Source organism: Diabrotica virgifera, chromosome 1 (assembly GCF_917563875.1).
Source record: "Diabrotica virgifera virgifera chromosome 1, PGI_DIABVI_V3a".
NCBI lineage: Eukaryota > Metazoa > Arthropoda > Insecta > Coleoptera > Chrysomelidae > Diabrotica > Diabrotica virgifera.
Window position 1 is genome coordinate 83,446,633 of NC_065443.1, and position 27,691 is coordinate 83,474,323.

Below are 27,691 nucleotides of genomic sequence, written 5' to 3' on the forward strand. Positions count from 1 at the left end.
AAATAAGAAGAACAAAAGTAAATGCAAATTACATTGTTGTTTATTGGAATAATTATTAGCGCCATTTACTTTCGTACTTCTTATGTTGCACAGTAAAATATTCGTTGTCGAAGTAATCCAAAACAGGCGTATGTTCGTGGAATGGCCCATACATATTGTTTATGTTTTATTACAATTAAGTTTGAAACATCTGAATAGTTTTGCTTCCCTTTCCCTTCCCTTAATAAAAATATTTTCTATCAAACAAACAACATGCACTAAACATATCAAAATAGCGTGTACCAAAATATAAAGTCACTGCGCACGCTAAATAATGACGTCACTGGCTTGATGAAGTTTAATTCGCGTGTAACTAACTTTTTTATTTGCGTACACGTTAGCGTGTACCTAGACACAGCGTTACAAAAATAGGCAATCTCGTTTAAGATTGCAGCTCCATTGCGTATTTCGTTAATTTCGGTCGGAGACGTTTTTTGTAATTTTGTCTAATTCGTTCCTCTATTTGCGCATGTGTAAGCAATGTCATATTGAATTTCGTGCCAAAATTTAAATCATCTGGAGTGGACCTATCACCGCTAAAGACAGTTTTACATTATGCTATTACATATGCTAGGCAAGTAGGCAAGAGCCATGCAAGACAGATCACGCTACTGCGCATGTCCATGCGCTCTAAATGGTATTTATTGGATGTAGTATTTTGTCATTGAATATATTTAATTATGAACTGAAATTACCAAGTGAAATATCTAAAGTTAATATTTTGATATATTTCTTCTATTGGCAACAATGAAAGCAGAAATAGCTATGTCTGTAAACCTGTATTGCCCCAGTTCCCAATTGGCTCCGTGCGTCTCCCCTCTACTTACAGTCACGTGACACGCTGTCAGATTTTGTCAGAACGTTTTAACCACCGAACGGTGGTTGTTCGGTGGTTTTAACATTAGGTGCGTTCGCGGGTACAGTTGACAAATTGTCGCCGACAATTTCTAACCTCACTTATACCGTTAATAGGTAAATATACAAGGTATATTTACATTTAATTAATATTAATAGCTAACTATTAAATTATACTAGGTAAATATACCTTGTATATTTATCTATTAACGATATTATTTATATCATTTTAAAGTGCGCATGCGTTTTGCTGCTAATTTGTCGCCGACAGGCTCCCGCGAACGCACTTGATAGTATAATTTAATAATTAGTTATTAATATTAATTAAATGTAAATACACCTTGTATATTTATCTATTAACGGTATTATTTATATTAAGTGAGGTTAGAAATTGTCGGCGACAATTTGTCAACTGTACCCGCGAACGCACCTTTTGAGTCTTATGGGATTATTTTGTTAAACTTGAATATTTTATTTTGTAGTGATAATAACCGAATACAATTGTTAGAATTCATTAGTTATTAATTTATACTGTAGTTTATAGTGCAACAAAAATATTTTCTTTTTCGTTAATAAAGATTTATTGCCATAAACTGCGATAGTGAGGTTATGAATACAAAATCAAACTGATAATCAATATTGGAAATAGAAGAGTTTATATCAGATTAAGTGCGTTTTTATTTTCTGTTTATATTAATACATAATATCACTAGCGGGACACGGCATTTTTTTTAAATGTCTCATTTAAACATACACAAAGCGTCCTGATAAAATTTCAAAAAACCGCCACCATGAGCAGGTCGGTCGATTTTGCTTTGACACTTTGTTAACGCTCAGAGCGAGCAGTTAGTGCTAGGTTTGTCAGTGCCGGTTTATCCACTGGGCGCTTGGGGCGGGCACCCAGGCGGGCCCCGGAGGGGCCCTTTCCTTTTAATTATAAAAAAATAAAGTCTCTAAATAATTTACATAATCTCCAAAAAAAATATCACACGCAGATACGCCAATACACTGCAAACGCAATTGTTCTATTGTTACATCTCTTCACGCTTATACACAGTGCCGTAGCCTAGCCCCACAGGGGCCCCGTGTCAGTGTTTGTGGCGGGGCCCTTTTCCAAAAACTACAGAAAGTTGTCAGATTTCGTCATGTCATTGATTAAAAACTACCTAGGTAGTGGGTAAAAACTGTGTAGGTTATTAATCAATTAATATCAAATTATATCCAAAATAATCGCACAAACGGAGTTTTTTTAGTTTCTAATAATTTCTTTTTGAATTTTGGGGCTTAAATAATAATTTATCTCACTTTTCGGCTTTAAAATAAGTTCTTTTAAAATAGGAACAAAATAAGTCCTTTTAAAATAGTTAAACGAAAGACAATAATAGATATACATAAATCTAATTTATAGATAAAGAATAGATTATTCTCGAAAATGCCAATACCCAAACAATAGGTACACACTCTTTCAAACATTCAAAAGTAAAGCGATTACAAAAATTGCAATTTGGCGTTATACAGTGGCATCTAGGCTAGCACTCCACTTGCGATTTGTAATCGCAGCGACAATAAAATCGCTGTCACAGAAAATCTAGAGTCTAGAAAATTAGTCGCTGTTTTCAGAATCGCGAATTGAATGCTACAAGGACGTATCATAAGCTTTTAGATGTTTTGACGATGCTAATGAAACCAAAGAGAACTTGCATAATGAAATTACCCATTTTGTAACGTTATGCCAAAATTTGAATAAACATACAATTTATGAAAAAATTGATTCTTCCAGGATGTAAAAGCAACTTTTCCCAATATTTTAACTTTACTGCAAATTTATTTGACGATACCAATTTCTAATGCGTCAGGCGAGCGGTTATTTTCGGCTTTAAAAAGAATAAAAACATATTTAAGGTCAAATTTGGGTCAAGAAAACCTAGACGCATTATCACTATTGTATCTAGAGAATGAAGAACTGGAGAAACTGAATTGGAATAATACTATATGGCAGTTTGCGAATGGCAAGTAAAGAAAAAAGTGATCTAATTTTTGTCTTTATGTATTTTTTAGAATATATTTTTAAATGTATTTTTTGGATTATTTTTTACGTTTGCTATTCTTCTTGCTTGTTTAAAAAATATATTTTATGGATTTTACAATAAACCTTTATAGTTAATGCATGTGTTTTCTTGTTAAAAAAAAGAATGTGTGTGTACTTTGTACGCACGTAAGAAGTTATACTTCTATTACATATTATGCGATTTTAACGAAATTGATATAATGTAGGTTTAAACAGTTTATTTATATTTCATTTAAATATTAAACGAATTTTAATACTGACTACTTTCCAACAATTTTAAAAAATAAAAGAATAAAACGCACAGAAACACATTGAAAAATGCCACAAAGAAAAAATGATTGCTGAACGATAATAATTGTTGGCAAAAATTTTAAATACGCATTTTCTGAAAAAAATTATATAACAAATATACTTACAATCATAAAATGCATAAAAAAATAAAAACTTGCATCGGGATTCGAACCCGCGAATTTGGGGACGCTTTGATTCGTAATCGAAGCCTAGACTCACTCATCCAATTACACATTATTTGTCATGTGGAAAAATAGGGCAATTGAACGTTTTACTGTGTGACAGTTGTTCTGAATTTACCTAATCAAATTATGTAGTTTGATTTTTGTGGAAGAAAATATTAAAATATGACAAAGCAGTAAGAAAACAATATATTAGATGAAGATTGGTAGAACTTTTGTTGGTAATCAAAGTAAATATGTAAATCAAAGCATTACATACCTACTAGATAAATAAATCTACGCCAAAAAATCATAATTTAAAAATAAAAACCGGACCTAATTTCGGATTTCTCTCTAAAATCCCCATTCTTGAGAAAATAAATTTATTTCAACCTAATCCAAATGTATAATTACAATATGATTATAATAAAAACTACTTACCAAATTAGAATGAGTTTTCCTTGTCCAAAAGCCCAAAAATATATATGAAAACTATTTAAAAAGGCAGTATAACTATTAACTAACTTTTGTTTGTTGTTTCTTTTCCCACAAATTTCAAAACGCAACAACCATAAATAATCAAACCACACAAAGAGAAATAAAAACAACATTCTTTTTATTTCTCTATGAAACCACAGCTGTGCCACAGCCGCCATATTGAATAATTTTTGACATGTCATTTGAACATCCAATCAGAACAAAGTTATAATGCGCATGCGCCCGGATCGTAGGTTTTAACATATAAAAATTCACCCTCATATCGCGCGTAAAGAAGTATAACTTCAAAAACTGACAATGAATAGCAAAGAAGGGGGCCCCTAAACCTCCAGCGCCCAGGGCCCGAAGTTTGGTTAAACCGGCACTGAGGTTTGTTCTAGTTTGTTCTGTAATTTTGAAGTTTGTTCTAAAAAAATAAAAGAGTTATTAAATATACACCAAGTTTACGTAAAGCTGTACTGCCCATATAGAATCCAAACGATCAGAGAAAATCTGAATAAACCACAAGTTAGTGCTAGGTTTGTTCTGCATTTTTGCCAAAGCGTGTAATTTGTTCTGCAGATAAAGAATATATTACACTGAACTGAATATGTACTACTCAAACACGGAGCAAAGCAGTGATCTCTCCCACATCACTGGAGCAAACATAAACATAACATAACCTAAACTAAACTACTAAACATACCCTTGATTTAGACCAATAATAAGCGACTACCGGCTACAGAACAAGCAAATACTATAATAGTCACATGGTGAGCCGTGTGAAGTTGGCACCTCTAAATACGATTTAAAAAAAAAATTTATTTTTTGATTGTCCATCAAATGTCCACTCTTGTCCAGCAAAAATTTTTTTGTCCACCTTTTGTTTACGAGATACTAAATAAACGTGAAATAAGGCCCAACACCCTGAAGTCAAAAAAACGTCGTAAAAACTGATACGTTTGATTGTCCAACTGTTGTCAAAGTCGAAGACATTTTGCTTTGTAAGACCATTTGCTTCTGCAACTTCATTGTTCGTGTTCGAAGTCAAAATTATTTTTGTTAGACACTTCAGCACTGCTACAAAATTTACACTGATTGATTGATAGCAAAGCGTCGTACCTCGACGACCACCTAGTAGGACAGAGTTTTTTCAAGGTTAACTTGATAACACACGAGTCGGTTAATTCTTTTAAACATTGCCATCTTGGTAGGCTTTGGCCGAAAAATACCACGAATATTTTTTTTTACATTTTTTATTTTCGGGAAGCTACAGGGAGTTTTGCTTCAACATATTTTTTGCTAAATTTTTTCCAGAATATCATTTTTTTGCGCCCCCTAAGGCCTGCGCCCCAATGCACCGCATTGGTTGCATTGGCGTTAGTTACGCCACTGATGTACACATGAAATAATCATACGAGTGAATAAAAAATTCTGTCCATGATGCGAAGAGATATTTATTCGAACACAGGCTAAAAATCTCACTTTCGTCCATGCTGCGGACAAAAAACTGAACTATTTTACATGTAATATAATTAAATAGAATATTTTCAAGTATATATATTTTAGAAAATGAATTGAACACTTTTTCAAATAACTATAACTGATGAGCAAGTTGCCTGTTCATAGCTTTTGCGCTATGATCGCAATTGCGATCAACAAAAAAAAAAGAAAAATAGAAAGTGTACAAACAAAAAAAAATGCCAAAATATGTCTAGACATCAGTTGGACAGTCAAATCTATTAGTTTTTACGACCTTTTTTCAAAGTCCAAGTGCTTGGCCTTATTATGGGTCAAATATATGTATCATTTTCTAAAACAATGTGTGAAAATGCGAATATTGCATCGCTCGAGCGTGTGGAAAAGTAACCTTTCCTACACGGCGTTGAATAAAAATATCATTTTTTGGAATTCGCATTCATGATCCATTGTTGCTACCAAACTAAAAAATATTGCAGAGAAAAAACCAATGTTTCACAAGTAATGAAAATGTCTGAACACGAATGGACAACTATTGGACAATCCAAAGCTGTTAGTACAAAAAATCTTTTTCAACTATTTTTTTCAAAAAAGGTGGACAAAAAAACTTTTTGTTGGACAAGGGTGGACATTCGACAGACAATCAAACGTGAAAAAAATTTTCAAAAATTCTCATTTTTTGGCATTTTACTAACAAACAATAATTATTGCTAATTTAAATAAACAAAAGGTGAACAATTAAAAAAAATGCCTGGACAAGTGTGGACAACAGTTGGACAATCAAACATATCAGTTTTTACGACGTTTTTTTTTTGACTACGGGGTGTTGGGCCTTATTTCACGTTTTTTGAGTATCTCGTAAACAAAAGGAGGACAAAAAAAATTATTGCTGGACAAGGGTGGACTTTCTATGGACAATCAAACGTGAAAAAAAATTTCCAAAAATTCTCATTTTTTGTCATTTTTACTAACAAACGATAATTATTGCTAATTTAAATAAATAAAAGGTGGACAATTAAAAAAAATGCCTGGACAAGTGTGGACAACAGTTGGACAATCAAACGTATCAGTTTTTACGACGTTTTTTTGACTTCGGGGTGTTGGGCCTTATTTCACGTTTTTTTTTAGTATCTCGTGAACAAAAGGTGGGCAAAAAAAATTTTTTGCTGGACAAGGGTGGACATTCGACGGACAATCAAACGTGAAAAAAATTTTCCAAAAATTCTCATTTTTTGACGTTTTTACTAACAAACGATAAATATTGCTAATTTAAATAAATAAAAGGTGGACAATTAAAAAAAATGCATGGACAAATGTGGACAACAGTTGGACAATCAAACGTATCAGTTTTTACGACGTTTTTTTGACTTCGGTGTGTTGGGCTTTATTTCACGTTTTTTTAGTATCTCGTAAACAAAAGGTGGACAAAAAAATTTTTGCTGGACAAGAGTGGACATTTGATGGACAATTAAAAAATAAAAACATTTTTGAAAAAATCGTATTTAGAGGTGCCAACTTCACACGGCTCACATGGTGTCACAAGTCACCGGTACCGGCTACCTATCCATTGCCAATATATAAAGGCGGCTGCACAATTGACCGGGAACGAGAACGGAAACGGGAACGAGAACGGAAACTGAAAGCATCAGCAGATTCACAATTAAATGGTAAACAGCTGTTTTGTGTCACTGTCACTTGTGCTATTAATTATTTTTCTTCTCAAAATAAATTTTGTGGAACGATCTTTTTCTAATTTTATTAAAAGAACATGTCTGTTAACTCTAAAAATATGGATTTATTTGATGACGAGCTTTTAATATTTTCGTTTTTTATGATCTTGGAACTAATTTACACAATATGTGTGCAATCGCAAAGGTTTGTCAGCATAAAGATACAAAGCATATCATTCAAATATTTATATTATTATTGTATCTAATTACCATATAAGTACGTACTATGATCTATATCAATCATACGGATGAGGACATTTTTCCAATAAAGAAATCAATCGTTCGTCATTTATTTTAATGCAAAATGTATAAAAATTGTCACTAAAACTTGGTCACACACTTCTAATAACAAATTTTTATTGGGCATTTGACAGTATTTTTAATACTGCCTTCTGATTGGTTCCGGGAATACAACGGGAACGAGAAAATGGTCAACTTTCCCGTTTCCGTTACCGGACAGCTTCTCGTTCTCGGTTATATTGTGCATCTACAACATTAATTTACGTAGAGGTTAACTTTTTTCCCGTTCCCGTTTCCGTTCTCGTTTCCGTTCCCGGGCAATTGTGCAGCCGCCTTAACTCTAGTAGTGATTTTTTTCAGTGAACTAGTCTAGTAACTTTGGCAATCTGGCTGGCAACACTGCGATGCCGAAGAGCCGAAGTTGCCGAAGCGGCGAAGCCGGAAATTGGAATTGCTTCTGCTTCCATTCCGTTGCAAATTGCAATATTTTGTAGATAAAAAGCCGATCAGGTTTTCTTGTGGAATTATCTACATATTTATAAACAAAAATAAAAACCTCAGGAACTTTACAGATTTATTTACGTTTAAGAAGTAAGTAAGAGCATCTATCCTTACTAATTTTAATCTAGAAGCAAAGTAATAAGCCGATCTATAAGGGTACAGATGGCGCCTACTAACAGTATCAAAAAACATGTTTGTTTAGTTTCTTTATTTTAGTTTTAATATTGTTCTCGTATTTTTTAGAAAAATGAGCAAATACTCTGAAAATGAGGATGATCCTTACGAAAGCTCGGGTGATGAGTGGAAAGAGGAAGAAGAGGTAAGAAATAGTCATTGTTATGAGGCTTTGTTGTTTTTTGGGAAATTTCAGTTATGAAGGCCATGCATAATTCATAATAATATAACTGGTTTTTTGTGCTGTGTTCTGTTTGAGATATTTGTAAATTTTTGTTCGTTTATTATGGCCCTTATTTGAGCCCATGAGAATCAAAACCTGCTAAATCATAAATTTTTTGTTCTGCTAAATCCAAACTAAAACTACAAATTTCTGAAGATGTAGGGGCATGCAGAAAAATGACAAATTTAGTATGCCATTTTATATTTATTGATGTCCCTTTGATTGAAAAATGCTGGATACTTTTTGGAAAATTTACATTTTTAATGTTTTTTAGCTTCCTGACAAATTTTAAAAACACTGATCTAGCAGGTTTTGATTCTATAGGCCTCATCTATTCAAATAAAAATGTTCCTTATAGACTCACAACTATGCATTTTATCCTATGATGATGTACATGAAAGTTGTTGTACATGAACCCGGGATGGTTTCTGACATAGATTTATAATACTCTAGATTGCGCCTTACGATCTTAAAATGGGTGACGGTTGCGACAGAGATAAATGAGCCTATTTGGTCGGTAGTCTCTTTTTAATTTAAGGGGAATATCGACGACGTGACTATCCCACTTTATCGAGTATTATGTATTGACAGTTGGAGCGGGTGGTGATGAGAAATGGTCTTTGGTCTTCGGACGTGGATAATCCTGGTTCGAATCCCATACCAACTTTACGTTTTTTATTTTTAATTTAATCAATATTGCGTTTATTAGATATTTTTACATCTGAAAAATGGACCTAAGTAAATCTAGCAGATAATAAATGTATGTATAGTAAGTTAATATTGGAATACATAATTATTTGTGAACTGCATAGTAAAATAAAAGTGATTCGTTATTAATATAAATTCGGCCTTATTCGAATGACGTGAATAATGTTTGTATTGCTTCTACCTTTTTAAAAAATTGTAATAATAGTTTCATAAATAAAAATAATGTCTAATTACTTATAATTGAATCGGTCATTTCAAAAACAGCAAAGTCCACAATTTTCAGAAACTAGCTTTTTGAGAGGAATAGACTCCTTTAAGATAAACGTTGTGTGCAAAAACGACACCAGTCCAGTAAAAACATTAGGAACAAAACTACAATATAACTCTGAATTTTGATGTCATCCATTTCATCCATCTTTCGACTATATAGGTACCTAGTTTTCTTTGCTCTTCTGTAAAATTAGGAATATGTGACTCGTGTCTCGTGTTGTTTTTGAAATGACTGATTCAATTAATAAATCGATGATGGTACATTATGTTGATATTAATTATTGGTAATTTGTACGAATATTTTTAACAATTACTTTATACTATTGTACCATTAACTTATTAAAAAAATAACATTGGCTTTTATATTTTTAAAAATCTATAGGTACCTACACAGTTTTTCTTATTTGTTATATATTTCTTTGCTTAGATTTATTTTAGAGATATAATAATATCTAATAAACGCAATATTGATTAAATAAAAAATAAAAAAAGTAAAGATTGGTATGGGATTCGAACCAGGATTATCCACGTCCGAAGACAAACGACCAGTTCTCGTCGCCATCCGCTCGAACTGTCAAATTATCTAAAATACTCGTCGATAGAGTAGGATAGTGACGTCGTCGATACTCCCCTTGAATTAGAAAGAGACTACCGACCAAATAGGCTCATTTATCTCTGTCGCAACCGTCACCCATTTTAAGATCGTAAGGCGCAATCTAGAGTATAATATATCTATGGTTTCTGATTTGGTACTACTAACCTAAGTAAAAAAGGGGCTTGCCCCCCCATAATTATTTTTATTTTTTTTGACAAACTGTTCTTTTTTAATTCTATGTGATGTAGAACCAAAATATACATTTAACTCTAAATTTTCACTGTTTTATCGCCAACTGTTATTTTTTAATAGCCATCTAAATATTTCCTCTTCTATATAAATAAAAATGAATGTTTGTATGTATAGTCGGTCCGCTCTAACTTTTCACATGCGTCACGATTCATTTTTAAAAAAATTAAGTCAAAACAAAGTGAAATGAACGTCAATGTGTATATAGGGTGAGGCAGATAAAGGGCCTATTAGGAATATCTCGAGAACTAAAGGCAACTGAATTGTGAAAATTGGAATAAGGGGGTTTTGAAGATTGATCTATTTAATGAAAATATTTTCATCTATTTGCTACTTCCGGTTATACTGGAAGTTGCTTATAACTTCGTTTTTTTAAATAGAACATCCTGTATATTTTTATATTTTTGGATTCTCCTCGATTTCTTCTTTCTTAAAATATAAGGTTTTGTACATTCTACAGGGTAGGTTAAAAGATAATTACGTTTTCTTTTTAATTTCGTAGCAATTTCCACACCCTGTAGGATTGTAGTAGTTTGACATAATAAACTCTATTTATGTTCAAATGATTTTTAATAAAAATAAAATACTAATAATTGTTAACTATTGTTAACAATTATTAGTATAGCTAAATTTTTAATTTTAGTATACAGGGTGGGTCGAAACTCGGAATGAGTATTTTCTGAGTTTTCTTAAATTTATTGTTAATAAACGGGGCAAGCCCATTGACAAAACAATTGAGCAACATTTATAAACATTACAAACAAATACTAAATAAAATACAAAATCATAAAATAAATATGTATATAGAATTACAATTAAATTTAACGCTTCAGAGATTGTTTAAAGGCACTTAAGGACAAGTTAAAAAAATCTGTCTCATGAGGCAACCGATTAGCATGAACAAGAAGTCTGACCAGACTTATATTCACAGAATAATTAGTTCGACGAAAAGGAATATAAAATAGTGTATTCTCACGAAGGACACGGGAAGGAATGTGGAAACAAACCAATTGAAGCAGTTCAGGTGAATGTATCATTCCGTTAACCAATTTAAAAATGAAGATGTGATTGAAATTAACTCGTCTAGTAGACAGAGGATCAAGTTCTAAGTATCTCATCATATCAGAATATGAATAAGGTCTGTGTAATTTAAAGGCACAGTGCATAAAGAACCGTCTTTGCACTCTCTCCAACTTTTGAACAGAGGATTGGACAAAGGGAGACCAGATTATAGTGGAATTTTCCACTATTTTTTTTTTTTTAAATGGAACACCGTATATTTTATCATTCCAATGAAATGATATTTCATGGTACTTTTTTACTTCTTAAGCATTCCCTATACCTAACTGCTTTAGTTTATGCTTAATTGTTAATCGCATCAACAATCTTAACTTCGATGGTATTTTGATAGATCAACCATTATTGGCAATTTTAAGTATCAGTCTAGATTAACATGTGTGTATTTCCAAAACATTATTTGTGATTGAATATTTTCACGGCCATCCTAATATAATTTCACGTATTTTGTGTTTCAATAGTTAATGTTTGGCTTGAATCACCAATAACTCACAAACTAAAGCAGTTGGGTATAGGGAATGTTTAAGAAATTAAAAAGTACCATAAAATAGCATTTCATTACAATACTGAAATACAGGGTATTCCATTTAAGAAAACTCAGAAAATATTTATTCCGAGTTTTGACCAACCCTGTATACTAAAATGAAAAATTTAACTATACCAATAATTCTTAACAATAGCAGACTATATTAAAAATCATTTAAATAGAGTTTATTGTGTCAAACTACTACAATCCTACAGGGTGTTAATGTTGCTAAGAAATTAATAAGAAAATGTAATTATCTTTTAACCTACCCTGTATAATACAAAACCTTATATTTTAAGAAAGAAAAAATCGGGGAGAATCCAAAAATGTAAAAATATACAGGGTGTCTCATTTAAAAACCAAAGTTACAATCAACTTCCGGTATAACCGGAAGTAGCAGAGACTAAAACATTTTCATTAAATAGTTCACACCTTAAAACCCATGTATTCACATTTTCATGATTCTCTTACCTTTAGTTCTCGAGATATTTCTAATAGGCCCTTTATCTTCCTCACCCTGTATACATTTTGTATACTATATACTATGCACATTGGCGTGCGTTTCACTTTATGTTTTGATTTAATTTTTTTGAAAATGAATTGTGACACATGGGAAAAGTTAGAGCGAACCGACTATATGTATGTTTGTATGTTCCTTAGCAAACTATGTATTTTATCGTATGATGATCCTAATGAAAGTTGTTGTACATGAACCCAGGATGGTTTCTGATTTGGTACTACCAACCTAAGTAAAAAGGGAGCTTGCCTCCCCATAATCATTTTTTGGACAAACTGTTCTTTTTTAATTTTATGTGATGTAGAACCAAAATATACATTCAACCCTAAATTTTCATTTTTCTATCGCCAATAGGTATTTTTTTAATAGCCATCTAAATATTTCCTCTTCTATATAAATAAAAATGAATGTTTGTATGTGTGTATGTATGTATGTTCCTTATAGACTCACAAACTGTGCATTTTATCGTATGATGATCTTAATGAAAGTTGTTGTACATGAACCCGGGATGGTTTCTGATTTGGTACTATCAACCTAAGTAAAAAGGGGGCTTGCCCGCCCATACTTATTTTTTATTTCCAAAATCGTGGTATGCGTATTATATTAAAAACTAATCGTTATACTTCTACAGTAACTATGTTAAAGGCGCTTCAGTGGTTTTCAATAAAACAGAGACTACTATTTTACAATGTTGTTAATTTATAAAATAATTAACTGCTTAGCCCCACCTTATTTTCACCAGTTTATTTGTTTTCATAGTGACATAAATGACCACAACACAAGAAATAAAAAAAAATTATGTTAACAGAGTAAATCTAACTAACTCAATGTAATCTTTATTTATTTATTTATTAGACAGGAAACCCCCATTACAAAAAATAATAGTACATTTTTGATTAAAGGCTATATCAAAACCTAAATAGCATCCAATTAAGAAATGCTTAAAGATACATATACAAAATTAACAAAAAGTTACTTAAATATTAAATCCATTAGGTCAGTGGTTTCCAACCTTTTTGTACCTGCGCCCCCCTCTAAAAAAATAAAATTCTTGCACCCCCTTAATTTTTTAACAATCTAATTTTACAAATCCTCAACTCAATCTTGAAAATTTGCTATCACTAGATAATTCTATTATCATTTCCTGCTCTGCTGTCGTAAGGCCAAAACCATCATATTTTTTAATCACAAACGGGTTTCGAATCCATTCATATTTGGACATGTCAAGATCTTTAAAGTAAAACGAGAATTGCTTCCATAGATTGGTCAAATTATTATTAATACGAACTTTACTTTCTTCTATTTCATCAGCAAGACAGGTAATTTTAAAAGTGGGAACATGTCAAAATTTTTCAAACTTATTATCCACAGTTCTAATTTTTTCATAAATGCAGTAATCTTGTCTTTCCGCGTAAATGCATGCATTTGAGGCCCTTGCATTGATTTATTTAAAATACTGCACCTTTGAATAATATTAACTAAATACGCAAGTTTTACAAGGTATTTCGTGTCATAAAACAAGTTTGCTTATTTTCTATTATTATCAGTAAATAATATGGCGATCGCTTCTTTTAGCTCAGACACCCTTTGAAGTATTTTGACACGAGAAAGCCAACGTGCCTCACAATAATATAGAAGTCATCTATATTCTGAACCCATGGCAGCACACAATATTGCGAAAAGCCTTTCACATATTGGGCTATTTTTGATAAAATTTACAGCTCTTATAATAACTTCAAATACTGTTAGTAGATCTTCACCCATATCTCCTAAAACAAGCGATTGTCTATGAATTGTGCTATGCGTAAACTGCACGAAGAGCCTTTTGAACTCGTGCCTGTATACAGGCATTTTTTCCTGCCACAGATGGAGCTCCATCTGTGTATAGTCCCACAGAATGTCATTTTCAATGAAAAAAATTATCAATGATATTAAAAACTTCACTTGCTGTAGTATTATCTTCAATAAGTTTACAGAATAACATGTCTTCTCTAACATCAGTTTCCACAACATATCTTACATATATGTTCTCAAGTGTGCATCCTTAAAATCGGTAGCCTCATCAACGCGAAAGAAGATAGTTTTACTTTTTCTATTAATTGATTGAAGAGATCTTCAGATATTGGTCTTCCCATCGTATTACCTGCAAGTGGAATGATTTTAAGTTGATCAGCATATAATTTACTGAGCATCATAGCTATTATACCAATAGATGCAGATAGAATTAGATAGCAGGTAGATTCATTTTTTTTTACACCTATTCGACTTCTTTGGTTTGTATTCGAAAGTGATATTTTGGAAACAGCTGCACGCCCCCCTTGCAACACTTTCGCGCCCCCCTAGGGAGGCGCGCCCCACAGGTTGGAAACCACTGCATTAGGTACATAAGATATCACTAGTAAACTGGTACATAAGTAATAGCAATATAACATTAAAATATTTCCAAAAGAGTTCTCTTAAATGACTGCAAAGAGTTATTAAACACACCCAATCTATCTTCTCTATTCAAAAACTCTAGGGATCGATCAATGAATGAGTGTCTACCATAATTTGTTGCATGAAAGCCAATAAAAAATAAATTATTTTGTCGTAGCATTCTCTGCGGAACAGCAAATTTGATTTGTGAAAGAATTTCTGGACATGATATAATTCCATTCAATAGTTTGAAAACAAAGCAAATATCAAACATGGTTCTTCTCTTCTCCAATGTATCCAGTTTAAGATACTTTAAAATACGAAAATAGTTGTGCTCAGAAATCATATTCAGATTGAACATATAATTATAATATCGTAGAAATTTATGTTGCACACTCTCCAGTAATGACTTATAGACATTATACTGAGGAGACCAGATAATTGACCCATATTCAAGCTGTGATCTGACCAACCCAACGGCCTCCAAAGATAACCCTTTACAATTTCTTAGAGTAAAACCTAACATCCTGTCCGCTTTTACTGTTAATCCATTTATATGATCACTAAAATTCAGTTTGGAGTCAAATAGTATACCCAAGTCTTTAGCTACCTCATTTATTTTAAGATTTTGCCCATTTATAGAATAAAATGATGGTATTCTATTTTTTTCCTATGAAATGAAATCTGAAAGCATTTATCAATATTAAGATCTAAAAGATTTTGTTCACACCACTGAGAAAGACTATCCAGATCTTTTTGTAGTAAACTAATGTGTTCATTACGTATAGTTAAAAATAATTTGAGATCATCAGCAAACATCAGAAAGTCACAATACTTCAAGACTTTTTTGAGGTCATTAACAAACAGGTTAAATAACAAAGGAGAGCAGTGCCCCCCCCCCCCCCGAGGAACCCCTGAACATACCTCAATCACACTAGATATAAAGTTACTGATTTTAACTACTAGTCTTCTCTCACTCAAAAAATTAAGCACCCATTCCACCAATCTATCAGAGAAACCTATATTTCTCAGCTTCTCAACTAATAATAAGTGATTGACCTCATCAAATGCCTTGGAGAAGTCAGTATACACAGCCTCAACTTGATACCCCCTCTCCAAGGCATCCAACAACTTACCATATTATACAAGCAAGTTGGTCATTGTGGAACGACCTCCTCTAAAACCATGCTGTTCATCAATAATGATCTGTTTGCAATGCCAGTTCAAATAACTATACATGAGACTATCAAATAACTTTGGGATAGATGATTGTATGGATACACTACGATAGTTCTTAACATCATTTCTGGAGCCTGTTTTAAATATAGGAGAGATAAACTTTCTTTCCAGATAAGAGGAAAAATTCCAGTAGATAGAGACAAATTGAACAGTTTACACAATGGCTGAGATAATGAATATTTACACTGTTTCAAAACAAGATTTGGAATGCAATCAGCAGCGATCATTAGCTTCTTAGGAAGAGTCCCTAACTTTTCGAAAACCTCAGATACACATATCACAGGACAATCTATGTTAATTTGGCTATAAGATTTTTCAGGAGGCATTGCCTTTGCATTTGAGAAGACTGTAGAAAAGTGATTAGCAAATAAGTCAACAATTTGTTAACCATTGGTAGCAACTGAATTATTTAGAACCATGTTTTTTGGAATATTCCTTGATGTTCTCCTACCATTAATGAATTTCCAAAAATTCTTTGGATTACTAATCCATTCCCCATTTACAGATGTCAGATAATTTTTGTAACACTCTTGACTCAATCGTTTACATTGTGCTCTCAACATACTAAATTCATGATAGTCCCTTTCACTCTAAGACAGCTTATATTTATGTTTACTCTTTTTTAGTGATATCAATTCTCTTAATTCCCTAGAGAAGTAAGAGGAATAGCTGAAGTAAGAGGGATAGAGTTCAAAATTTTTTTGTGGAATAAAACATTGAATACCAAAAGTTAATATGTGATAAAAATCTGACACAACAGTGTTCGTTCTTCGTTCTTTGGCATTTCGAGCTCATATCAATATTTGTCAGGGTTTTAACATTAATTATGATCTGGTTAATCAAACATTTAAATTGGATAGCTTGGAAGTAAGAAGGGCTAAATCAGATTTAACAATCATTTATAAAATATTAAATGGTCTATCTCATTGCCCAACTATATTACAAGCTATAAGCCTCAATACTGTCCAAAGACGGGTTTCCCCAATTTTTCGCATACCTTATCATAATACGAACTATTGCTTTTACTCCCCATTGTCACGCACCTTGCGTCTAATTAATCATAATCAAAACAGTCTTGATCCATTTGTGGACAGTCTTCGTGTATTTAAAAGAAGCATACATAATTCAGTAACTGAAGTAAAGTACTAAGTTCCTATAATTTATTAATTATTTATTATTGTTACTAATTTAATTTTGTTGGTTTTTATTGTTGTCATTTTTATTATCTTTTGTTATTTGTTATTTTAGGTTAAAATTGGTTATCTTTACTGTTTACCATATTATTTCATTTTTTTTATATACATTTTTTTGTAAATTGGCTCTGCCGTTTATTGAATAAATAAATAAATATCATTATGTATAAATACATTGTTTCAGTTTACTGAAAATAAGTAATCATTTAGACCCTCATAATTACCATTCTTAAAATCAAAATAAAATTCCTCTACTTTAACGGCCGGTTTCACAAAGTTAACTTGTGGTTAAGAGATAACCAGAGGTTACCCCAAAATATGCGTTTTAGTTTCAGGTCAATGGCGAAGTATGGTTAACTCACAGAAATTTTAACCAGAGGTTGGAGTGGGTTACCCTTATGGGTATACCCAGAATAACAATTATGAAACTGAAACGCATATTTTGGGGTAATTTTGAGGTTATCTCTTAACCACAAGTTAACTTTACTTTGTGAAATCGGCCGTTAGTGAATCTAACATTTCATTTTTCCCTATTTTAAAATCACAGGTATAAGAGGTATGATGTCACAAAAAAGTGGATCTAAAGACTTACAACATTCCATTGAATTATCATTGGTAAAAAGAAGATCTAGAAATACATTGCTGCTATTTGGTGTATTAATCATTTGGAACATATTATAAAAACCATATGTTTGTGCTAGATAAAGAGCTGGAGAACCTGAAGAACAGTTTACTTTAACACCATTATTAGAATTTGACCACTGTACACTAGGGAGATTAAAATCACACACTATGTAAAACTTGGTATCAAGATATGTAGCACAGATTTCTTCAACAGCCAGACAGTGGTCACTGTATTGATCATCAGTTGATCCAGGTGGTATATATACACCGCCCACCACAAAACTTGTTCCAAAATATTTACATAATATAAACAACTGTTTGATGTGGCTTTCAGTTTTCTTAATAATTGAAGCTTGGATGTTACTTTTAACCAATACCAGTATGCCACCGCCTCTGGTTTTTGATGTAACTTGCATATTCCTGTCAGCTCGAAAAACATTATATAGCTTTTACCCCCACCAAGCTTCTCAGATAAGATGACCTCGTTTAACCAGTTTTCTGTAATAACAATGATATCATAGCTTGAACAACTCAGCATTAAATTCAACTCGGCTAATTTAGTGCGAAGTCCACCAACGTTTTGATAATACATTAGTAATGGGGTATTAGCTAGTTTTTTCTTTTATTATTCGAGCCATTATCTGAGTGTTTATCCCTTTTGACTACTTTTGGACACCCATTGATGTAACGAATTATTTAACAACTATCGTCAACTTCATTGTTTTTATCACGAAGTTCAGTTAATGCTTTTTTAAATTGGTCTCTCTGTCTTATCTTAGTCTTATCTGAAGTGATTTTATAATCAGATTCTACTAAGTTTTTCTTGGCTTTCAACACTCTTTTCACAAAAAGTTGATCAGTACAGATAATTTTTAATGGCCTGCAGGATCCAGTCTTTTTGCACCCAATCTAAGAACCTTTTCAACTTTGTCTCGCCCATCTTCACCAATACTCATAATATCAAACACCTCTTGGATCACTTTCCTTTCATCCTCAATCCTTCCTGAGAGATCCTCCTTATTTGACTCCATTGCATTATAAATTATTAAATTTCTGGATCTAATTGTTCTTTCATGCATCTCGTTGATCACTTGCTCTGAAATTGATTCATTCATCAGATTATTACCATTGGCATTGTTTCCACCAGAAACTAATTTCTTTAGTTCAACAATTTCATTTTGTAGCTTCTGACTCTGCTTCAACATTGTTGGAATCAGCAGCACCCCCCTGTTCGCAATTTTTACACAAATATGACAAGGTACGCCTCTTTAAAAGTATGCATCTCCACTCCGTTTCCGTCAAATCACTGCACTTTCTACATATTATTATTTAGGAGTTTTCGAGAATATAATGAACTGCCCATGCATTTGAAAGATTATAAGTCATTTTTAAGATTCAAAAGTGAATTAAGGAAATGTATTAAAGATTTATGAAAATATGAATTTTGGAGTTACCTTTTTTCACTGTATGTGTCTTTTGTATATGATGTACCTATTTGTTGGCTTTATGTTTTATATATATTTTTTTATTTTGTTATATATTATATTATATCACCTGTGATTTTATGTCAGATATACTACAACAGTGTGATTACCTGTAACAAATAACTTTGAATGTATAACATAAGTTTCTTATTGTAATTTTTGTTTTAATTTATGTATATTAGGTTTTTTCTACTTCAAATAAAGATCTATCTATCTATCTATCTATCTATTTTTTGGACAAACTGTTCTTTTTTAATTTTATGTGATGTAGAACCAAAATATACATTCAACGCTAAATTTTCACTTTTCTATCGCCAACCGTTATTTTTTAATAGATATCTAAATATTTCCTCTTCTATATAAATAAAAATGAATGTTTGTATGTATGTTCCTTATAGACTCACAAACTATGCATTTTATCGTATGATGATCTTAATGAAAGTTGTTGTACATGAACCTGGGATGGTTTCTGATCTGGTACTACCAACCTAAGTAAAAAGGGGGCTTGCCCCCCATAATTATTTTTTATCTTTTTTTGGACAAATTGTTCTTTTTAATTTGATGTGATGTAGAACCAAAATATACATTCAACCCTAAATTTTCACTTTTCTATCGCCAACCGTTATTTTTTAATATTCATCTATTATTTCCTCTTCTATATAAATAATAATGAATGTTTGTATGTATGTATGTTCCTTATAGACTCGCAAACTATGCATTTTATCGTATGATGATCTTAATGAAAGTTGTTGTACATGAACTGAGATGCCACATCCGCGAATATCGAGAATCAATGAAATTAATGAATTCAATGGAGGGTATGATATTGTAAAGTTTGTGAGAAGTGAAAGACTGTTATGGCGGCATGTCTAGAGACGAAAAGATACAAAAACAATAACGAAAATATTGCAATAGAGGTCGACATGAAAACGAAATAAATGAAGGCCTAGAACCATATAGTTATTTGACGTTGAAGATGACCTGAAAACTATGAAAGACGACCTGAAAACTATGAATGTACGACAATGGAGAAGGACATAACTATACAAGCAGATATCAATCCAGAGTTATGATGTCAAAAGAACAAGAATAATTGAAAAATACTCTTATTTGTTAATAGCCAGATTAGTAACTTAATAATTTCTAACCGAGTTCGAAAACTGACCAGTAATAATTATCAGTTGGAAGAGCAGTCATCCCACCAGACATCTACCGGTGTCATTTCTTACTCAGTAAACAGCAATATAGTTGTTTATGTATCGAAATTAGGAGTGACGATTAATTGTTATTTTACCTTCTCAATGTATGTAACTCTCAAGTAAATTTATTATTAATTTGTTGGGCCACAATCACCAAGGAGAAATAAAAAGGAGAGGATGTCTTTATCCCGCGTATTCCGATGATTCCAACAGATTTGCCATTTGATTTCAGGTATCTATAATTTCCCGTGCCCTTGGCTTTTGCCATGACGATAAACAAAGCGCAATTTTTTGGAACTAAAGAGCATGTGAACTTTAGTAAATTTATATAAATTTCTAAGGTGGTACGAAGTTCGCCGAGTCAGCTAGTTTAAAATATTTTAGTAATTTAAAAATTATCTTTGCAGGTGAAGAAAAACAGCAGAAGATCCTCTCAACGTTTAAGTAAAAAGCCCCGAATGACAGTGGTTGAATATGGTAGTAGTGACGATTCTGATAGTGAACCTGCAAGAAAAAAGTCAAAAAATGGTGTTACTAAAAAGGCAAAAGTTCAAGAAGAAGATGAAGATGATGACGATTATTCAGCTGAAGAAGACGAGGATGAAGAGATAAAAGAAGAAACAGAAAAAGTAAAAAATTCTGGGACAAAAGCAACTTCAGGTACTACTGGTAGTCCAGTACCTGCTGTGAGACAAATGGGAAATCGCAAGTTTATACCAAAAACTTTGTATTCAGAAGACTACACTGTAAGTTATTGTTATCTAATTGAATCGGTCATTTCGAAAACAATCTATGTCCATATTTTGGGTAAAACGACTATTCGATGTAAGATTTAAATCAACCATTCCGCGCAAAAACAACACTAGTTACTGTTTATATTGTATGTTTAAATATTGTATGGTAGGTCAGTATGTTTTCGGTCAGTTGTACTTGTGTATTTTGACTGTTTCTTGCTTATAATAAAGAAAGTTTTAGTACAAACATTAAAAATCATGGTTCATTTCGAAAACAATGTCCACAAAATTAAAAACTTAATATTAAAAACTAAGGAACATTTAGTCTTTTTCTTGTATGTACATGTACATATTATGCACACTTGAGTCCAGGGTTCTTTAGGGAGCATCCATAAACTACGTCGTTGAAAAGGGGGAGGGGGACTTTGCTTATGGACATCCTAAGTCTTGACGTCACAAAATTGGGAGGAGCTTATATTTGGCTCCAAACAATTCTGTTTATAATGTTAGACACTCATAAGGAATTTTTAATTTATTGTTTACATGGTTTGTGTGACAAAATAAGACTTTTCATTTAGGTATTTAGTTAAAGAAACATGCCAGTTAAGAGATTATTATTCGTTTTTGCCCAAGTGAGTTAATTTAATTTATATGATGCAGTTAAGAAGAAAGCATAGGAACTCCGGTAAAAGTGTTGTCTTTTGTCCCTATAAAGCTAATTATTAGTTGTACAGTGAATTGAGAGAAAAAAGTATGTATGCGGATATTAATGAGCTACATAGTAATACTGATTTGGATACATTCGTAAATAAACTTTGAGAGCTAACTTTTAAAAATCTAGGAATAACATGGAATTAAAAAAAATCACTAAAAAGGTGGGTCATGAGTTGCAATTGCAATGTCGATATGAAGGGGGTCAACTGCAAACGACGCTTTACGACGGAAGGGGGGAGGGTATTAAAAATTCCAAAATTTTTACGACGTAGTTTATGGATGATCCCTTACCCGTGTGTCATTAATACCTGGCGAGATAAAACACATACTTTTTATGTAGCATCATTGTTTTCCACATATGAAACTAAGGACAAACCAATAGGGAACTTGCACTAAACAATTTTTTTGCATAAAATTGTTAATTTATGTTTAAAAATGTTATATTCAAAATATTACGTCTTAACAATGAATAGTGTACGTACAACATCTGATCAAAGTTCTGCGCCAAAAAATTTCCGTTTCAAACAACTTCAAAAGCGCGAGCTTGGGTCTGACGTCACAGGCCACTCTTATCATTTTTGCCCGTTCGGTGGGCTATTGATTTGAATGCAGTTTGCCATTGCCAGTTGTGCGTGTCGAATAACTGTGACGTTTGCTCGGCATTTATGTTATTGTATTTAGTGTAGTTTAGTGTATTTATTGTGTAGTATACTTTATCAAAATGGAAAACAAATCTGCGCAATATAAGTACTGTATAGTGCCGGGATGCAAAAGCACAACTGTCAGAATATCCAACAAACATTTTTTTACTCTACCAAAAGAACCAAAACGTCGATTAAAATGGCTAAAGGCATGCAGGCGAGATAAAAAGGATATTTCACAAAAAAACATAAGTCTTTATGTCTGTGAGGATCATTTTGATGTAAGTATTTATCTAACTAGGTACCTATTTTCTACTTAAAAAAAATATTAGTTATCATTTCATGAAAAGTGCCTACTTATACTTGTTTATTTGTTGCAGTTGGAACAAGATATGGATAACTATATAAAATTCAAGATTATGGGTGGTCCCAAAATTATTAAGTCAGGTGTCCCGCACATATTTGATTGTCAACCAGACAGAAAACGAGCTTTTTCTCAGCCTGTGAGGGAAGTAGCCCTTAAAAGGGTTAAACGACAGCTTCTTGAAGATGCCGCTTCTACATCTAAGTCTGTTTTAGAGGATAATGATGATAAGAGACAATGTGATCCTAGTTTCACAAAGTTAGTACAATCAGGACCTGAATTAAACCAATCAGCTTTACCTCAAAAACTGAATAATGCATCAACACAGACTCACATCAAAATAAGAAGTAAAGGTATTCAGTGCAAATTTCAAAGGAGTGTTACAGTCGGGTTGTCGCCATTGAAAATACATAATAAGGATGCAGGAACTTCACCTATAAAAGACTTGCAAATATTTGAAGATACAAAAAGTGAATCAGGAAGTTCTGGATTTGAAGAGTATAGTGAATATAGTGGTAGTGACGACTGTTGGTACAATGAAAGTGATTCTTTATCTTGTGATGAAGATACGAAAGAAGAGGAAGCAAAACAATTTAAAAGTTTGTCTTTGAAGTGTACAGTGATGAAGTTACAATACAGACCTAGACTGTATATGGGGCTACCAGAATATGCATTTTACACATTTCAATTAATGTAAAAATATTGTAAGACTCAAACAATGCATCTATTTTTAACTCTTAAAAAGATAAGAACAGGACAAACATTTATGTCTCTTGGAGATGATTTCGGCATAAGCGAAAGCAATGCATCGAGAATATTTGCAAAATCTGTTCCATTACTTAGTAAATATTTAAGATCTTGTATTTTTAATCCCCAAGTGAGTTCAGTTAAATTAAACTTACCCTTAGCATTTCGAGCTCGTTATAGTAAAGTATTTTGTATTATCGATTGCTTAGAAATTGAAATTGAAAAACCATCAGATTCTGTTAAACAGTCCTTAACATGGTCTGAATACAAAAAGTGCAATACTCTAAAATATTTAATTGCTTGCACTCCTGATGGGATTATTAATTTTATTTCTACTGTTTCGGTGGAAGAATGTCGGATGCAGTTATTCTTGAACATAATGGTTTTTTAAATGTTCTTCCACCGAAAGTGGCGGTAATGACTGACAGGGGTTTTAAACACATAGAGCATTTGTTAGTTAGCAGAGATTGCCAATTAATTAGACCACCAAGTGTATCTTCAAGTACAAAACTTACAAAAAGTGAAGTATTTGAAACAAAAAGAGTAGCTAGTTTAAGAATTCACGTTGTGAACGAGTTATACGTAGATTAAGAGAATTTGCTTGCTTAGCCCCCCACGCCTGTATTGATAGCAAATTGATATCACATACAGATAATATAACAAAAATTGTTTGTGCACTCATAAATTTACAGTCAGGAGTCATATCGGGAAAGTAATTGTAAATTGATTTTTTTGTATATCTACTTAATGATTTTGTGATCGAAATACAAGGAAAATACGATCGAAATACTAGGAATTTTCAATTAAAGACGATTAAAATGTACTATTGTACTTAATCGCTTTCTTTTGAAAACCTCTCGTGAGTAATAGTATGTACTTATACGTTATAAACACTTAGTAGTTTCTAAAGATTTATAAATTTCACTTTAAAGTAAATAAACTGATTGTAGAACTATGCAAGAATACAAATAATAGCTGGTAATTTCCATTTAAATACGATTAAAATGTAATATACCCGTAATACCTAATCGCGTTGTTTCCGACTGCTAGCTAGCCCGGTTGACTGTGGCCTCTGACGTCAGACGAATAGAAGGACGTTCAAGAGCCTTTTAATATATTTGAATTTTATAGCAGTTTCAAAACGTCGTAATTAGCGTACGGGTTAAAAATATTTGTTTTTTTCGCATGCAAGCGTTTTTAAGATCATGTTACCTTATGTTTTTTAATATTATTTTAATATTTAAAAATTTATGCAAGTTCCCTATTGCCTCCGGTTATTAAGTAAAGACACATGTTATTTTTATGAACGCTCTAGACTCAGTACATCGAAAAGAGATAGATACAAAAAAGACTCTTGGGGCGTTTTCAGATTTTAAGTACAATTTGTGTTTGTGATGATTCTGGTTTGTTTTGGTTTGTTTATTTGTCGCTGCCAGTTTGGTGCCTGTCATATTTGTCACTGCCAGTTTGTGCCTACACAAACAGTTGTTTTCACAACTAATTTTATATTAGAGTGTAAAATTGTGTGGTAAGTGTATTCTATTTTCTATTTATTTTGTACAAAGTTAACCTCACTAGTTAAGGAATGAATTTGTTTAGGATTCCGTAAGAGTGAAATAAACAACAAAAAGAAAATATTTTATTGTCAAATATTTATATTGATAAATATTTAATTACCTTCACTAATGATATTAAAACAACTTATTAAGCTACTTCAAATGCAGCTGTAATTCTGCACCAAAATTATAAAGCAAAACTTAACATTTTATTTATTTGATAACGTCAAATTTTTTAATATAATCCGTGATTGGAATAGTAGCCACTTTCTGTCACTTGCTGAATCATGAATCATGGACAAGTGTACATAATGTATTATCTAAATTTCTATGTATGTTGACTGTTTCTTGCTGAAAATAAAGAAAAAAAATTAAAAATTATGGTTCATTTCGAAAACAACATAAGAGACCAAAATTAAAAACTTAATATCAAAAAAATATGCAACATTTAGACATTTTTTTGTCTTTCAGAAAGATGCATTTATAACCCTTAACCCTCCGTTACTTGCACACGGTGTATGAGACTGGTCCTTTAAATAACTTCCTATAACTCTGATTGTAGTGGAGATTTTGAATTTCTGCTGCATATACCTCTTCAGTCATCAATCAACTGTGGGTGAAATCCACGGGCAGTGTAAAAAAGAGTATTGTACTTTTATTATTAGGCAACACGGTGCGGTATAACGGGTGTGAGTATTTGTGCACAAATTTTTGTGTTTAAATCAGACATCAACAGTTTTAATTAGTAAGGTAATTTAAGATCTTTTTCTTTTTTCAATGTTTATACATTTGTTTATTTATATTTAGATATGGATTACGAGAAGAAGAAGCAAAGATTATTAAAATTATTTGAGGAAGTATCGACTGACGAGGAAACATATGAAGATGATGATGAACAAAGTTACTTTTTATTAAAGTAATATAATGTTGACACAAACGCAAATCTACAAAATTATATGAGCATATTATATTCATTAAATAATATAATTGTACACAATTTTGCAAATTTATTTATTATTTATTTTTTTTACCTTAACACCGTAAGGTACAAGAGGACGGCTTAAGTAAGTAAGTAAGTACAATTTTGCAATTTTTTTTTTAAATATTGCTGACCCATATTTTTGGACCCGGTCTTCTGCACCGTGCGCGAGTATTCGATCACAAAAAATTGGCGCGAGTAACGGAAGGTTAATAATTATATAAAACATAGTATTGTCCTTTTCATGTTCATTTTTCAGTGCGTAACAAATGATAGGAAAAAGGGTAAGTCCGTGATAATACACATTTATGACATTTATTCTAACATGACATTTTAGTTAAATCTGACAGTTGTCACATTTTATTTTCAATTTGGAATAAAAACCAATCAAATGTGTTTCTTGCATTTATAAAATGGTATTTTCTTTGATGTGTATAGTCTTATAAATTATACAGATTATATTTGTAATATTATTATCTAATTAAAAAGAAATTATTTTTTTATTATGGCGCCATCTATCGACAACTAGAATAACTAGAATAAATATTATAAAAATGTCACCGACGAAATGTAATCACTGGCGTGCCTTTTTTTCTGTCACATACAATTTAATACGTTAGAAAGAAATCGAAAAACTGTGACGCACTGAAAGATGATCATGAGAAATACTGTATTACCTCAGAATATCAAACTATTAATGGAAAGATTCTTACGTTTCCTGAAAAAGTTACACATTGTACCATATTGTTTTCAGTAGTAATAACCCAAGGACATTGATAATTGTTCGAAAAAATTTTATAACAGATTTCGAAAGCTTGTTGCTTGGAAACAGACCGACGCCGTAGGCGGAGGTCTGTTGCCTGTAAGCAACAAGCTTGAGAAAATTGTTAAAAAATTTTTGAGCATTTATCAATGTTCGAGGGTTATTCGGATAGAAAATTTTTTGCTGGTTATGAAAAAAAAAATACAGAGCAGAAACAATTTATTTAAATGTGCAATTAACAATTCTTCCACCGTCCGATTTCCATCTAATTCATATTTTCTATCATTGCAAAAGTCCATAAACGCTTTCCGTACAAATTTTTTACTGTAAACAGTATTCTTTGGTATATTTGATTCGATAATTTCATTAATATTCTCATCAGTATTACAACCAAATCGTGACATTTTGAAATATTGAATATTTGAAATGTCAAAATCGAAATGAAATGAAATGTAGGTATCCACAGCTACATGATTGAGTGAAAACAGCCCATGGGATCTGTTTTCAGTATAATGTTGGTTTTATTGGTTGTATTCAATCAGATGACCACAAATTAATTGATTTCATTGGATTTCTAATTGAGCAAAAAACTTTCGCAATGACCGATTCAATTATTTTATTATACAGTATATTTGAATCAGTCATTTCGAAAACAACACATGTCACAATATGTAAATTTTTCAGGAAACGAAAAAAAATCTTTTCATTTAGTTGGGTGTTTTGAGGTAATACTATATTTTATATAAGTATTATGGGTTATAAATGCATGTTTGTAAAAGACAAAAAAAGGAGACTAAATGTTACTTGTTACTAGTTTTTTTGATATTAAGTTTTTATTTTTGTAGAGTTCTGTTGTTTT

The 27,691-nt window shown here is 31.9% G+C and overlaps 1 protein-coding gene across 1 annotated transcript in view; it reads left to right on the forward strand.

The window, feature by feature from the left end:
* Positions 1 to 7,721: 7,721 nt before the first annotated feature.
* Positions 7,722 to 27,691, forward strand: part of LOC114329078 (uncharacterized) — a 35,970-nt gene continuing 16,000 nt past the window's right edge. The window contains exons 1-3 of the mRNA XM_028278091.2: positions 7,722 to 7,931; positions 8,085 to 8,160; positions 20,742 to 21,080. Of these exons, the coding sequence (XP_028133892.1) occupies positions 8,089 to 8,160; positions 20,742 to 21,080 (411 nt within the window). The 5' untranslated portion in view covers positions 7,722 to 7,931; positions 8,085 to 8,088. The remainder of the gene's footprint in view (positions 7,932 to 8,084; positions 8,161 to 20,741; positions 21,081 to 27,691) is intronic.